Genomic DNA, 16,312 nt, shown 5'->3' on the forward strand with positions numbered 1-16,312 from the left:
TATTCATTTATTTTTATTACTATAAAACTGGGTACACTGATTTAAAAAAAAAAAAAACTTGGAAAATCCAGAAGAATACAAAGAAATGAAAACGACCCATACTCGCATTACTTAGCTTCCGCCACCTAATTATTTTGGTATATTTCCCTCCTCCTATGTATACTGCTTTTAGCATAATGTAAGCATTTTAATAGATGCATAATGGTTTGGAGATTACCATAACTTATTTATTATAGATGGGGTCGCAAAGAGTCGGACACGACTGAGCGACTGATCTGATCTGATTTATTATAGAATTTTAGAGTAGGAAAATTCCTATTTCAAAAATCTCTACTGAAAAAACAAATCCAATGTATAAATCAGATGAGAGAGAAGCTGATTAATTAATTCTGTCATTCAAAAAAATCAAACATTTGTTTCTCAACCAAATTAAATCATTTACATTGCTATTTAGCCCAAATCCATCTACCTAACAAAAACAACTCATATTACTCATAAACAAAAAAGAAATCTGCTACTTATTTAAAGTACTGGAATTCTGTGGGTTTTTTTTTTTGGAGGCAGATAACGTCTGCTATGATAATTGTTTTTTCTGTATTATTCCTCAGGAGAAGCGGGGGGAAAGCTGGGCAATAAAGAAGATACAGAACAAAAATAAAATCTCTTCCTTCATTTTTCTAAAAAAGAAAGAATTAATACCATATCCTGAATATTGTATGAACTATGACATTTTCTTACAAGTGGGCTTAATAATCTAAGTTAAACAGACTTTAAAAGCAGATCCATAGGAAACAAGTCAAAGTCACAGAGAAAGACAGGTTTTGTTCTGAGTGCAAAGTGTTCAGCCCTGTGCACCCTGTTACCAGGACATCTTCAAGGACCTTTTGTTCCCCGGCAAAGACTTCTTAGAAGAATTAGGCTTTGAGGAGGCACTGAAGGAGGACAAAGCGGGAATCTGTTAAGTAGAGACGATAATTTGGTTCCTTAAAGAACATGAAAGAATGGATGGGTCCAAGAAGAAGAGACAAGAGAAAGTGGGACATACAGAGGAGTTTCAAGTGAAAAAAAAAATGAGCAAGGAGAACAGAGGAAAGATTTTATCCTAGTGAAGAAAAAGTAACAGGAAAAGATTTTTCTGACAATAATATTTATTGTGGAACAGTGGCATCACTAGAGGGTATTTTGACACATATTTATCACATGTACTTGAATAGATACAGGTAAAAAGATTTGAGTAAACCTTTACTGTGATTCAAACACATATGTATCCAGACATACTTTTTATCTTTTTCATGACAATTAAAAAAAAAAAAATCTCCCCTCAAAGTTACTAATGCAGTTAGGGTAGTTGTTTCTAGTGAAAAGCAGATAAAGCAAAACACATACTTGAGAAAAAGGCTAAGTGACTACAGAAGAGATACCTGAAACATAATCTCAACATTATTATTAAGGATGTTTATATTATATCTAAAGAAAACACACAAAAATAAAGATCAAAGCAAAAAGCATGAATTGAAGCTATTTTTAACTAAAACTATCATCTAACAGTCTTTCTCCCAAACAAGATCTTACACTTCTATTCTCCTCTGATCTATTAAGTGCCCTAGAGCAGTAATCACTCTACCCATAATTTACCCATCAGTAAAAACAGTACCATGATATTTTTCTTCCATTCTGTTTATAAGGGTGCCAAGATGTCTGGAAGTTAATATATACATGTTTAGAAATTCTGAGATGAAAAGTAATGCTCACTTCAATTTTATGAGTCTTTAGAAAAAATCAAGATAAAAAGACATAATCAGATTATTTCAGTGTGTAAATTTTCAACTAGCCAGAAGGCTTCCTGGAGACAGAATTCAGTAGATTTGAAACTAATGCTCTGGAGTTTAACTATGCTGTTCCAGAAACTAATCACACTAAGGAATTTCTGCAGAAATCTAGGCATTTGGGTCAGGAATAAGACATAGTAAACTTCAGAAGTCCCTGGGCCTAGCCCTAAAGACTACAGGCAATCCTCTCTGTCACAGACAATATTAGAACCTAATCAAAGGAAGAACTGGAGCTCTAACTGTAAAACATTGTAAAACAGAAGATTTGAGGTGAATAAATAGCACATAAGAGAATGAAGAAAATCTTTCAGACTAGTATTCGAGGACAAATGTTTTTAGCAAAATAGTTTCCTTCTCTCATCCGCTATGTAACTCTTTCTTTAAATGCCAACAGTATGGACTCTGGAACCAGAAAGGCTGGGTTTGAATGCAGACTCCCTCACAGCTGGGCTTCTCTGAGCCTCAGTTTCCTTATCTATAAAATGAAGATAATAACAACACCTAACTCGATTACACCTGAGTCTTGTGAGGACTGAGTAGAGTAATATATGCAAGGCTCTTAAAACAGCATTGCAGCGTAGGGAGCACCACGTGTCGTGTAAGCGCTATTTCAGTGGTCCACAGTCACTCAGAGCTGATGCAAATACCAGAAGATCCAAAAAACCGAAGGTTTTTCTGTTATTCATTTGGCAGCAAAACCTGACCTGAACAAACACAAGGTTATTTATAGCCTTTTTAAAAACCCATTCAGTGTGAATATACACACATTTTTGCTACAAATACCTTCATGTGTTTGATTACACAGGATGCTGTCCTAGACTTCACTGGGATGTACTTATTAACTTCCTAAAAATCAGAAAAATTCTAAATTCTGAAACACACCCAGCCCCACAGGTTTTCAATAAAAGTTTATGAACAGACATTATCTTTGAAGTCTGAACAATTTCTGTGTCCTTAAAATGAATGGTATCTTCTTGAATAACCATAAGCAAATTAACACCCTGAACTTAGCTGTACAGAATTTTAGGATGAAGAAAACATTTCCCAGTACAGACAGGAGGGCCCTGATTTCCAGAATGTTCCTTTCAAATAAAATCCATTCATAATATTTTATTTACACGCCACAGTAGTCAGAGCTTTCAAACTCTAAGGTTTGCTTGGGGGGAAAAAAAAAGTCTCATCTCTTAACTTAGATCACAAATAAATGATTAAGGCTCCTTGGGGGGGCAGTCATGTGCCCTGAATCATGGGTACCAAATCATCGCCGAACTGTAGAGCTGGAAGAGACCCTCAAGAACTAATCTAAACCACGATCTCTCCCCTTCCAAACTGTTTTATCATCCCTAAATGTACTCTCTCCTGTGAGGTAAGAAGGCCTGCCCTAACGTGTCCTTAGACTCTGTGCACAGGAACACCCTGCAGGTGAGCGTGAAGAGACTAGGTGGGGTACGCTGACAGACCGCAGGCCCAAAGTGATGGCTTGAACCTAACACAGTACATTTTACATGCTTGGCAACTGTCTCAGTTTATACTTTAGAGGATAACAAAGAGTTTTTAAGTCCAGACTGAAGAAAGACTCGTCTAGTATGTGTTTAAAAAAATAAGACTTAAGTATCTTAATGGACTCAATGAGTCAACAACGTAGTGTGGCTGCCAGAAAAGCTCCTGTGATCGGGAGCTAAGTGCATCCACAGTAGTACAGCATCCAGAAAGAATGAGGCAACTGCCCTCTCTACCACGAGCGGGCCAGAGCACAACCGGGGGTGATGTGTTCAGCTCTGTGCTCCACACTCCGGGAGAGACACAGAAAAACTGAAAAATTCCCTAAGAGGGGCAACCAGCAGAGTCTAAGGGAATCTGAAACCATTTCACATAAAGAACAGTTGAGGGAGCTGAAGTTATTTAGTCCAGACTCCGAGGGAACACGATCACTGCCCACAGATCCCTGAACTGTCAGGGTACAGAGAGAGCTGACTTGTTCTGCGTGGCCCCGAAAGGGCAGAGTCAGAACCAGCTGGTGTTAACCACAAAGAGAAATATTTCGGCTAAGTCCATGGAAGCATTTCTTGCAATGTAGAGCCACGTTAGGAGGTACTGGCTTCTAAAGTCCTATCTAGCCCTGAAGGTCCATAATTTTAAAAATCAAACATTTATCATCACTTCAGCCTCTTACTATCGATAACTGTTATACTCTAGTATCACAGCCTCCCGTTCACCCTTCGTAAAATGTCCTACCCAGCCAACCAATCAGTCAAATGTTTTGCCAGGACCGTGGGAGGAAAATGCTTGCTTGCTGGGCAATTAGTTTCAGTTTGCAGATCAGTGTCCCTGTAAACAAAAGAGGGCCCTTACTGAGGGGTAGGCAAGAGCTCTCAACTAGATCTTCATGGAAGAAATTCTTATTAATTCAAAGAGCAGCCAGAAGACCCATCTAGACACATAATATATTATCAATGGTGTTCAGTTTTATATGAACATTAAAATAAAACACCCTGTACTCATCTTCCCAAAAGCCAGAGAATCCAATTTTGCCAACCTCACTAGGTCTTTCAAATTCAGTTAGTACCAGATCTTTCAAATCTCTTTCCTCTGTCAAGGAGATGTATTTACTGTTTCAAGTAGACTAGAGCCCATGTTCAGATAGAAAGACCATACTCAATCACATTACTGTAAAGCTAAAGTTGCGCAGTAAAGCAGTAAGCCCCCAAAGGCAGTCAGCTGCTGAGAACTAGACAGAGGCGGTCCGTGGTGACTTCACAGAAAACCACACGCGACAGAAAATCTACAGCACAGCAGAGCTACCAAACTCGAGCATCTTAAAATTTCTGTTGCCCGAAGACCATCATAGACATAGGTATATGGTAGTCCATGGAAGTTACTAAAGGCCTGGAACAGTTTCAATGGCAAATATTACTCAATCCAGCTTTGCTTTACTTACAATCGATTTGGAGTCTACAAAACTCCAGACGAGGTATTAGAGAATATAATACGATGGACTAATAATATAATATGATGGATTAAACAAGAACACATTCTTCTCTGTGCTTTTTAAAGTGAAGCCAAGAAGCAATCTAAGTATCCATAAACAAGAGATTGGTTAAATAGATTATGATATATTCTTATGATGAAAAATACAACTGCTGAAAAGAATAAGGTACTCTTTAGGTACTGACATGAAAAAAAAAGACCATGATACACAGTTAAGTGGATATAGCAAGTTGCAAAACTCTATGGCTTGCAGTATATACACATAATTAATATATTTAATATATATAATTTATATAGTATTTCATCTTGAGCTTTTAAAAACTATTTTTAATAATCCTGTGTTTAGGGACTTCCCTAGTGGTCCAGTGGCTAAGACTCTGCGCTCCCAATGCAGGGGCCATGGGTTCGATCCCTGGTGAGGGAACGCATCCTGCACGCCACAACTTGCCTCTGAGAAAAGATCAAACTGCTAATAGTAGTAACATTTAAGGACTGACTGGAACTGGAAAGTAGTAGAGTGGGTGGGGGGGACTTTCACTCTTTACTTGTGGACTTTTGGTTCTTGGTAATTTTGCAGGTAAAGGTTATCTTTGTGGACAAATGCTATGAGTTCCCCATATGAGGAGCCTGGAATAAGCAAATTCACAGAGACAGGAAGTAGAATGGTGGTTGCTAGGAATAAGGTGGATGGCCGGCCATTGAGGAGTTATTGTTTACCGGATACAGTTTCAGTTGGGGAAAATAAAAAAAGAGTCCTGAAGATGGATGGTAGTGATGGTTATACAATTTGAATGTGCTTAATGCCACTAAACTGTACACCTAAAAATGGTTAAAATGGTAAATTTTATGTTATGTATATTTTATCACAAAGAAAAAGCAACATAAAAGGAAAAAAGTTTACCTTTGTGATTTAAAAATAACAATGCAAAAATTATTAAGGTAAAATAACATCAATTACACAGACTTATGATATACTAACCTTTCAAAAGAAGGAATCTTCCTAAATAAACACTACTGTGTGCTTCAAACTTTGGAAAATCTAATTTATCCTTTTCTATTACATTTTACCTGGAGGAGGAAATGGCAATTCACTCCAGTATTCTCGCCTGAAAAAATCCCATGAACAGAGGAGCCTGGCAAGCTACTGCCCATAACGTCGCAAGGAGTCAGACATGACTGACCACACATACTACCATTACATTTTACTAAAACAAATAAAAATCATCACAAGTCTCTATTAGGTTTCTCAAATGCTTTCTGTCCCATTAAAAAAACAAAAACAAAAAAAACTATCATACTGATAGCTAACATACATACTGAGCTAATTCACTCTGCACCCAGAACTATTGTTCTAAGTGCTATAAATGCACTAACTTAGTTAATTTTCACAGGATTTCACAGCAAATTTCATAGGATTCACAGCAATCCTATGAGCTAAACACTATTATTATCTTCATTTCTCAGATGAAGAGAGGTTAATTGACCTGCCCAAATTACACAGTTAATAAAAGGCAGCAGAGATAGGATTCAAACTAAGAATGGAATCGAGTCCATACACTCAAATACTACGATTCCCGCCTCTCAGTATCATGTTGGTCTCTCCATAGGGAGGCCAAAAGAGGTTACAGTCAAAATCCAGCTAGATAGCACACTCCTTGAAGCTGGAAGAAATACCAACTTGGCTTTTTATGGGTGAATAATCTGCATTCCTACTTATGTCAATGCCAAGCTCCAACCCAAGACTGGACTGTATTAAGACTCATAATCATGTGGGAAAACTCTACAAATTCAATTATAGTCCAAAGTCCATACCTGACCCCACAGTAAATCACTGAGCCTAAGAATTAGGTCAGAGATCCATTAATATAAATCCAGCTAAAGGCAAAATGGTTTGGACAAATCAAACCCCAACTCAAAGCAAAGGAATTCAGAAACTCTTGTCTAACATCTTGACAAGACAGGTTTTATTTGTTTAGTTCCAGGCCCACTTTAGATCTCAAGAGGAAAAAGAACAGAAGTTGTCTCTAACTTTGCTTGAAGACTTTCAATCAGCAGGAAGAAGAGCTTTATTTTTTACCAGGACTCAGATAGAAATTGGCTTTTATCAACATCAGCAAAACTGAACATCCCCCTTAAGGAGGAAAAAATGGGCCTCCCTGCTTAAATTGTGTATTTGCCCAAACATACTGACTTGTAATTGAGGAAGGAAAAAACAAAACAAAAAAAAAAAAAAACGGTGCAAGGAAGGGATTTAACCTAATTTATAAATGTGCTCAGCCTAGATATACACCTGTCCCAAATGACTACTGAATCCATTCATTTGCAGGGAAAACATGGATTACAATTTCTTTTTTCTTTTGGCCTCAAGTGGTCTGTACTACTGTTTGTAAACAAAATCCTCTCAATATCTTTTCCACCTGTCACATGCACGTCTGATATTTACATGAACAAGGAAAGTGGAGCCTTAGGAGGAATCCCTTCAATTTCTGATCTATTGGTCGCAGGAGGTACTGTGCTGGTTTCCAAACTTCCCCAGATCACCCAGGCGGAGGGGCACGGTGAGCGAACCGAACCCAAAAGTTTGCGCCCATCCAGCGCGTCTGACAAAGGCAAAGACAGCGCTGTTTGGAAGGAGGTGCGATGCTATCCACGCAGCAGTCGCTCCCCTCCCAAGGAAGTACAGCCCAAGTGGGGGACAAAAGGCTTTCCAGATTGGGGACTGGGGAGGGGGGTGGGGCAGGCTATCTAGAGCTTGGACCTCCCCTTGAAGTCGAAATCTGGGGAACCTTTGGGGGCCAGAAATGCTCCATTCCAGCCAAGAAGCCCAACGCTAGAAGGACGGGCAGCCGCGGGGAGGGTCCGGCGGCCGAGGAGGCGCTGGGACTCACCTGGGGGAGGCGGAGAGGGGGCTTCGGTGGCAGGTGGGGTGGGCGGGACGCTGCTGCTGCTGCTGCCGCCGCCGCCGCCGCCGCCGGGGAGAGCCGAGGTCGGGTTCGGGGGAGCGGTGGGCGCCCGCACCGTGGTCGCTACAGGGGTGGTCGGCGCCGGGCCAGTGGTCGTCGAGAGGGTGGTCGGCGCGGGTCTGGTTGTCACCCAAGGGGTAGTCGGAGTACGTTCCACCGCAGGAGGTGTGACTCGCGAGGGAACGAGCGGTGCCTGAGAGGTGGTCCGCGCGGGCCCGGCGGCGGTGGTCGGAGCCGGCCCGGCGGTGGTCGGAGGAGGGGTGGTCTCCGGGGGCTGGGCTGAGGAAGACGCAGCCTGGGGTCGGTGGAGGGTGGCGCGCGGGGATCCGGTCCTCGGGGCCTGGGCTGTGGGAGCCGTGGCCTTAGAGAAAGGGTGGCTGGGCTCGTCCCCCAGCCGGGGGCCCGGCGACGCGTCCACCTGCCCCGCGGCCCCGCCGCCACCGGTGACATTCCCCGCCGAGGTGGCTGAGGCGGCGGCGGCGGCGGCGGCGCACAACAGGGCGAGGCCGCCCAGGCTCGGCAGGCTCCTCATGGCGCGCTCGGCTTCGCCATTCATTCATTCAGTCAGTCAGCCGGTCGGTCAGTCATCTCCTCGCTGCCCTCGGACCAGGGAAGCCGCCGCAGCCGCCGCCGCCACCGGGCGCACCATCGCCACCTCCCTCTGACAGGCGGCCGGCCCCGCGGGCGGGCCCCGGAGCGGAGGGAGCGACCGGGCCGAGCGCGGACGGCCCGCCCTCCCTGATTGGCAGCTTGGCCAGGCCTATGGGAGGCCACGCCGCCTCACGTGACCTGCCCGCTTCCCGGCCTCTTTGTGGCCCCACGAGCCAATCAGAGGGCGCTGAGGAGAGGGGGCGGTACTAAGGTGGGAGGTGGGTGGAGCGAGCGCCGCTCCAGCCGGTCAGACTAGCGGCAGCCCCGGCTTTGTCTGCCCTAGAAGCGGGGCGCGGGCCCCGGGCCCCGGGCGCCGGGGAGCAGACAAAGGACGCGCCCGGCGAGGCGGACGCCGGGCCAAGTCGTCTGCTCCACTGGGCGGCGAGCGCGACCCCGGGACGGGGACTCGGCTCTTGGGAGCTTCCCCGCTCTCTTAAACAATGGGGCGCCAGCGCCTCTCCCGGGCTCGGGTGGGGACGGAGCTGGAACCCCCGCGATAGGCCAGGGTGGCTGCAGCGAGGATGTAGAGCGCAGCACCTCCTCTGCTGCCCTAGAGCGCACGGCCTCAGCCCTGCCCTGCGAGGTCTTCGCTGCATTCCCATTTCAGAGATTGGGAAACTGAGGCCCTTGTTGAGGACCTTACTGAGCCAAGACCCACGCCCTCACCAGGCACCTGCTTTGGGCCAGGCGCTGTACCTGGCAGGACGGGGGTTCTAGAGACCGTCTGTGTGAGGGTGACAGGCTCACACGCACACTCACCTTATACCCCCTGGAGAGTGAGATCGGACAGGGTTGAACCTCAGCTCCAAGCTTCCTGCTGAGTGGTTTTGTGGGAAAACTGAGTGCCGTTTTCTTACCTCTAAAATGGGGTTGATGGCAGCTAACATCCCCACCGCCCACCCCTCTCTCACAGAGCTGATGTGAGAATTAAGTAATGCCCTGAAAGGGCTTAACGCAGTGCCCGGCCCACAGTAAACCCTCATTAATGCTGCCTACACTCAGCGTACTGTGTTAGGACAAGCCCCACGCCGCAGACCTGCGTGTCCTCAGAGCCGCCTGCCTATTGCAGGGCTAGGGGTGGGTCTGACCACAGAGCTTGACCCTGGGCGACACTAAACCCTGTGCAAGGCTGGAATTCCGATGCGCAGCCTCGCACCGTCCCCCAGGATTCAGAGCTCGCACAGGCGCTGCAGCCGGGCCGGCGCGCTTGTCATCTGACAGGGCTTAATCCCAGCCCCACCGCCAACCCATTCCTGGCCTCCCCTGCGTGATGCTTCCTTTGTACATGGCTTCCCATTAGTCACCGGCCTCCAGCCAGAACTGGGCGATCACATTTGCGTGCGAACCTGTTATATGTTAATTAAAAATGCACTTGTTTACCTGAATGAGGAGTGGGTGGGGAGAGGGCATGTATGTGCTTGTGTGATGAAACATAAACACGTTTGTGAGTCTATGTATATGAGTGTATATTTGTATGATCTTATAAGTATGGGAGCTGGTATCTGTTTTTGCATATTGTATGTTTTTAAGTATCTGCACGTGGACTGGTGTGTGTTCTATGTGTATTTTCTGTGTGTTTTTACATTTGTACCTATGTGTGGTTCACATGGTAAAGAATCTGCCTGCAATGCAGGAGACGGGTTCCATCACTGGGTTGGGAAGATCCCCTGGAGGAGGAAATGGCAACCAACTCCAGTATTTTTGCCTGGAGAATTCCATGGACAGGGGAGCCTGGTGGGCTACTGTCCATGGGATGACAAAGGTTTGGACTGGACTTAGCAATTAAACAACAGCAACATGAATGCATCTTAATAGGTCCCTCTATGTATGTAAGGGGAAGGGGCGAAATGGGAGGGGTGTGTGTGGGTTCTGGTTTCAGACCAATATTTAAGAAGCACAAATCAAGATTCCGTTTTTACTTCTCTTAGGGAAGGGTGGGGACAGGTCAAGCCCCTCCCCCATAGTCTTTTGCTGACTCTAACCCTTCAAACCCCAGCCCAAATACTGTATCCTCTAAGAGAATTTTCTGGATCTCTGAGTGGGAATGCACCTCTCTCTCCCTATTTTCCCACTGCCCTTTGTTCATTGATTATAGCCCTGATCTATCAATCTATCTATTCCCTGCCTCTTCCTGAAAGGATTAAGGACAGCTTTCAGAAATGTATACAACAGGATAAATTGAACTGCCCCGGTGGCTTTATTACTTCTCACAGGCATGCATCAGTGGGATACTAGAACTTGGGATTTCTGTGTCTGGCTCTCCTCTATTAGGCTGCTCTCTCTGTTCTCAGTGCTTAGCAGGGGGAACCCATGTGAGCACTAATCCATGCTGGTTAGTTTGAATTACATCGCAAAGAGACCCTGTGGTGCCCTGGGAAGAGTTTGTATCTTTAAAGTCAGACAGAGCCGGATCATGACTCTACCAGCTGTGTGACCTTGGAGGAAAAACCTTTGACCTCCCTGAGCCTCAATTTCCTCATCTATAAAATGGGACCAGTGAATTCTGCCTCAGTTAAGCTGAGGCCTGAAGGGAATGTTTTTACAGAGCCTGGCATGCAGAAGGTGCTCGTCTCATTTATGCCAGTGCTAACGGTGAGACTTGTTGGCTGGCTGAAGGACAACAACCAGAAACAGCTTCATCGGCTGACATGGCCTGACAGCCACCCTACCACATATCCCAAGTGACAGCTGAAAGATTCTGGTTTGGCCCTGAGCTGCGCTATATCAGAGATTCTCTGGCACTACAAGAGAAAAGCTGATACAGCTTCTTTGCCTGGAGAATCACAGAGAAAAGACTAGAAGGCTTTGCCAAAGTAATCCAGGCTAGCTCCCTGCCTCAGACAGGGGTCACCCCCAACTGCAGTTTCTAAAATGAGTTGATTACCCTGTTGACATGCATAGTAAGTGTTGCATTTTCTGGAAAGGGGATGGAAGTGTCTTGGTGTGGATTCACTCCCCACTGAATACTTAAATGTCTTGTCCTGCCTTTATCTCTAAACTGCAAGATGACTTTTTGTTGGTTTCTTAGGAATAATATTTTACGTTTGTCCAAATACCAACATCAGAGACAGGTGTTATATCTCTTTTAATCATAAAACGTCATTGTAATGGTGGCTCTGAAGACATTATGGAAATATTAATAACCGACCACTGAGCTCCTACTGTGTGCTACATGTTATCCGAAAAGCTACATATGGCTTCTTTTGTTTAATCCTAAGAAAGACCCCAGGAAGCAGGTACTGATACTATTGTTGTTTGGTTATAGTTCAGTCACTAAGTCATCTCTGACTCCTTGCCATGCCACGGAGTGCAGCACGCCAGGCTGCCCTGTCCATCATATCTCCTGGAGTTTGCTCAGATTCATGTCCATTGAGTCAGTGATGCTATCTAACCATCTATTAATATCCCCACTTTACAGATAAGAAAACTAGACCATAGAAATGTTAAACAGCTTGCAAGGTTACTTAGCGATAGAGCCAGAAATCAGACTAAGGCTGGCTCACTCTAGCCGGCACCCTTAACAACTCTGCTCTCAATGGAAAATGCTGATGATATGTTAAGAAAAGAGAAGATAAAAATCATGGCTATGACTCTCTGTGTATCACAATGTTGTTTGGTACTTTTCCTGTGGCTCCAGAACTGCAGCTAAGGCCCAGGGCTCTAAAGAGAGCTGTCAACCCATCCTTGGCATCCAAGGCCACTGGACTTAATTGGGGGGAGGGATGCACAGAGCAGCAGAGGGCAGAGAGAGCTGACCCCTCTTTGGATCCTCAGCACCTAGCACTGCTGCTGCTGCTGCTGCTGCTAAGTCACTTCAGTTCGTGTCCGACTCTGTGCGACCCCATAGACGGCAGCCCACCAGGCTCCCCCGTCCCTGGGATTCTCCAGGCAAGAACACTGGAGTGGGGTGCCATTTCCTTCTCCAGTGCAAGAAAGTGAAAACTGAAAGTGAAGTCGCTCAGTCGTGTCTGACCCTCAGCGACCCCATGAACTGCAGCCTTCCAGGCTCCTCCGTCCATGGGATTTTCCAGGCAAGACTACTGGAGTGGGGTGCCATCACCTTCTCCAGCACCTAGCACAGTGGCAAATAAAAAGAAATAGCTCAAGAATTTTCTGTTGAGCTAAATGAGGCCTTGTGATGTGGCAGACACCATTCCAGGAGTTTTGCATTTGTAACCCATTTATTCCCCAAAAGTAGGGTTATCACCTGTGCTTGAAAGAAGGCAAAAGAGAGTCTCAGAGAGGGTAAAGGACTTGCCCAACACCTGTGTGTGCGTGTGTGTGTGTGTGCAAGTGCACTAAGTTGCTTCAGTCGTGTCTGACTCTTTGTGACCCCATGGGCTGTAGCCTGCCAGGCTCCTCTGTCCATGGGACTCTCCAGGCAAGAATACTGGAGTGGGTTGCCATGCCCTCCTCCAGGGGATCTTCCCAACCCAGGGATCAAGCCCGCATCCTTATGTCTCCTGCCCTGGCAGGCAGGTTCCTGACCATTAGTGCCACCTGGGAAGCCCCTGCCCAACCCCGCCCAGCTCCAAAACCCAGACTGTTCTCAGACTCCACAGCCATCCTTGTGGGCACCGGCCCTTGCACATAGTAGGCGGTCAGTGAACACACTGAAAGAAAGAACAGGTATACACTAAATCTAACCTTCCTGCTAGAGCAGCATTTTAAAAAAGAGAAGCTTTGGGAGTAAGAAAAGAAGGCATAATAATACAATCAGCAAAAATAACTTCATTTCTCGGATTCCGATAAAACATAGAAACTTTCCCCTTTCTGGTTTCATTGAAGCAGCAATGCTGACATGGACTATTTCTAATCCTGCCGGAGCCTAGGCTCCTATCAGATGTGGCCAGATGCAAAGTTTGGCATCATCTGCAGACAACTTTAGTGATTGGGGCCACTATGAACAAAGTCTGCTCAGCAAAGGACACCAGCAACTCACGGAAAGGAAAATACAAATGGCTAAGATGCATGAAATACTGTGTATTCAACTTAAGTAACCAAAGGTTTGTGAACTGAAACAGTAATTTACTTATTTTTTGGCCTATTGATTTGGCACGAATTTTATAAAAATGGTAATACTTGTTGCTGGCTAGGGAACGCCTCACGGAATCGATGAGAATGTGAGGTGTTTGTCCTCTAACTTCAGCCCTAGAGAAAATAAACAATGACGTAAATAAAGCTTTATATACAAAAATGTTCATCAGAGTGTTATGGATAATACTGAGAATTAGAAAAGTCTAAACAGATAACAGGGAATTCCCTGGTGGTCCAGTAGTTAGGACTCCAAGTTCTCACTGCTAAAGGCCCTGGTTTAATCCCTGGTCAGGGAACCAAGATCCCACAAACCACGTGGCTCGGCCAGAAAAATAAACAAACAGATAACAATAGGGAGGGATTAAACACTTTGTGCTCTATGCCATCCCTATGTTGCAACCCTATACATCTTTAAAAAACAATATTCATGAAGGAAATTCTTGCAATATAAAGTTATGGAAAAATAGGTTACATACCTCTTAGAATAGCCAAAAATCCAAAATGCTGACAATATTAAATGTGGGATAGGATTTGGAGCAAGAGAACTCTTATTCACTGCTGGTGGGAAGGAAGATGTAACAGCAATTTGGAAGGCAGTTTGGTGGTTTCTTACAAAACTAAACATACTCTTACACACCAGCAAGTGTGTCCTTTGGTATTTACTCAAAGGAGGTGAACACTTGTGTTTATCCCAAAACCTGCACAAGGATGTTTACAGCGGCTTTATTCATAACTGCCAAAACTTGGAAGCAGCCACGATGCCCTTCTGTAGGTGAATGAATAAACCAGGTCCGTATCTGGACAACGGAACATTATTCAGCACTAAAAAGAAATGAGCTGTCAAGTCATGGAAAGACATGGAGGAAACAAATACATATTACAGAGTGAAAGCAGCCAATCTGAAAAGTTCATACACTGTACGACATTCTGGAAAAGGCTAAATGATGGGGACAGTTAAAAGACTATGGTAGCCAGGGTGTGGCAGGGGGATGAGGGATGAGTAGGCGGAGAAGGCAATGGCACCCCACTCCAGTACTCTTGCCTGGAAAATCCCATGGGCAGAGGAGCCTGGTGGGCTGCCGTCTATGGGGTCACACAGAGTCGGACACGACTGAAGTGACTTAGCAGCAGCAGGTGGAGCACAGAGCATTTTTAGGGCAAACAAAAACACCCTGAACAATACTACAATGATGGCTACATGGCATTATCCATTTATCCAAACCCACAGAATGCACACCACCAAGAGTGACCCGTAACAGGCTGAATGAATATGATGCGTCAAAGTAGATTCATTAAGTGTAACAAGGGTACCACCCTGGTGGGGGAAGTTAAGAGTGGGCTTTGCGTGTTCGCTCAGTTGTGTCCGACTCTCTGTGATTCCATGGACTATACCCCGCCAGGTTCCTCTGTCCAAGAAATTATTCAGGCAAGAATACTGGAGTGGGTTGCCACACCCTCCTCCAGGGGATCTTCCCAACCCGGGGACCGAACCCGAATCTCCCATGTCCCCTGCATTGGCTGGCAGGTTCTTTATTACTGCATGTGAGGGGCAGGGGATAGATGGGAAATCTCTATACCATTTGCTCAGTTGTGCTGTGAACCCAAAATCTCCAATAAAAAATAGCTTTATTAAAAAATAGTTTACATGGCTATTTAGACTATGATCTCAATTATGTAAGTATATGAATATATTCATATATTATTGAAGTGAAGAAGTGAAGTCGCTCAGCCGTGTCCGACTCTTTGCGACCCCATGAACTGTAGCCTACCAGGCTCCTCTGTCCATGGGATTTTCCAGGCAAGAGTACTGGAGGGGATTGCCACTTCCTTCTCCAGGGGATCTTCCCGACCCAGGGATCGAACCCGGGTCTCCCACATTGTAGACAGACGCTTTACCGTCTGAGCCACCAGGGAAGTCCTACATTCACATATTATTTTACATAGTACAAATAATATATGCATATATTACTAATTCTATATGCTATCTATATGAATATAACATTTTATATAGACACAAAATAAAAGTCTAAAAGGGAATATAACAAAATATTAACACTTTTAGTCTCTGAATGATTGCATTATGGGTATTTAGATTGTTCTTCATACTTTTACACATTTTTCCTTTTTTTTTTTTTTTTTTTTACAATAAACACACATTACTTAAATAATCAGGAATAACCCACATTAGAACTCATTTGGATCTGGGGATATGTCTGCCAGCCATATCCTAGATCTGCTTCCATATTCTCTCTTCTTAAGTTGATGAGGAGGAGAAAATTTTAAGTTGTAAATTCAGATTAATGGCAAAGCACCTTCCCCAATGAAACTAAATGCTGAAATCCTGCCTGAAAGTCCTTCTGATGCTAAAATAAGCTCAGAAAAGCATTTGCTGTCCTTCTCCGCGATCCACTGAAGGACGTCATTCACAGTGGGCACCGAGTCAAACCCTCGCTCGTCATCACCGCTGGCTGCAGAGCAAAGAATCTGAACCATTTGGGAGAGGAATGGGGTCAGGGCTTCACAAATAACTCTTTCCCTTAGCTTGCTATAATTATAATACAGGGGATTACTGACAGGTGCAGAACACACACGGCTTTCCCAGTCATTGTCTCGTTTGAGCTTTGGGACCACTCTGGAGAGAAGGAGGCGGGGATACTAGCAGTGACAGGAGTAGTGTATTGCACTAGGAATAGTTAGAGTAGCAGTATACTAATCGCAGTAGTGACTAACATTTACTGACCACTTATTATACGCCGGACATCATGCTGAAACCCTTCATGAACATTTTCCCTTTTAACCTTATACTGTGAGGTAGAAGTGATTGTCCCCACTTTCTAGGTCAAT

The 16,312-nt window shown here is 44.8% G+C and overlaps 1 protein-coding gene across 1 annotated transcript in view; it reads right to left on the reverse strand.

Annotated features, from left to right (window-relative positions):
* The window catches only part of MEGF9 (multiple EGF like domains 9), an 80,886-nt gene extending 72,395 nt beyond the window's left edge, over positions 1 to 8,491 (reverse strand). The window contains exon 1 of the mRNA XM_027550660.1: positions 7,706 to 8,491. Within this exon, the coding sequence (XP_027406461.1) occupies positions 7,706 to 8,336 (631 nt within the window). The 5' untranslated portion in view covers positions 8,337 to 8,491. The remainder of the gene's footprint in view (positions 1 to 7,705) is intronic.
* Positions 8,492 to 16,312: the final 7,821 nt, after the last annotated feature.

This window comes from Bos indicus x Bos taurus, chromosome 8, assembly GCF_003369695.1.
Source record: "Bos indicus x Bos taurus breed Angus x Brahman F1 hybrid chromosome 8, Bos_hybrid_MaternalHap_v2.0, whole genome shotgun sequence".
NCBI lineage: Eukaryota > Metazoa > Chordata > Mammalia > Artiodactyla > Bovidae > Bos > Bos indicus x Bos taurus.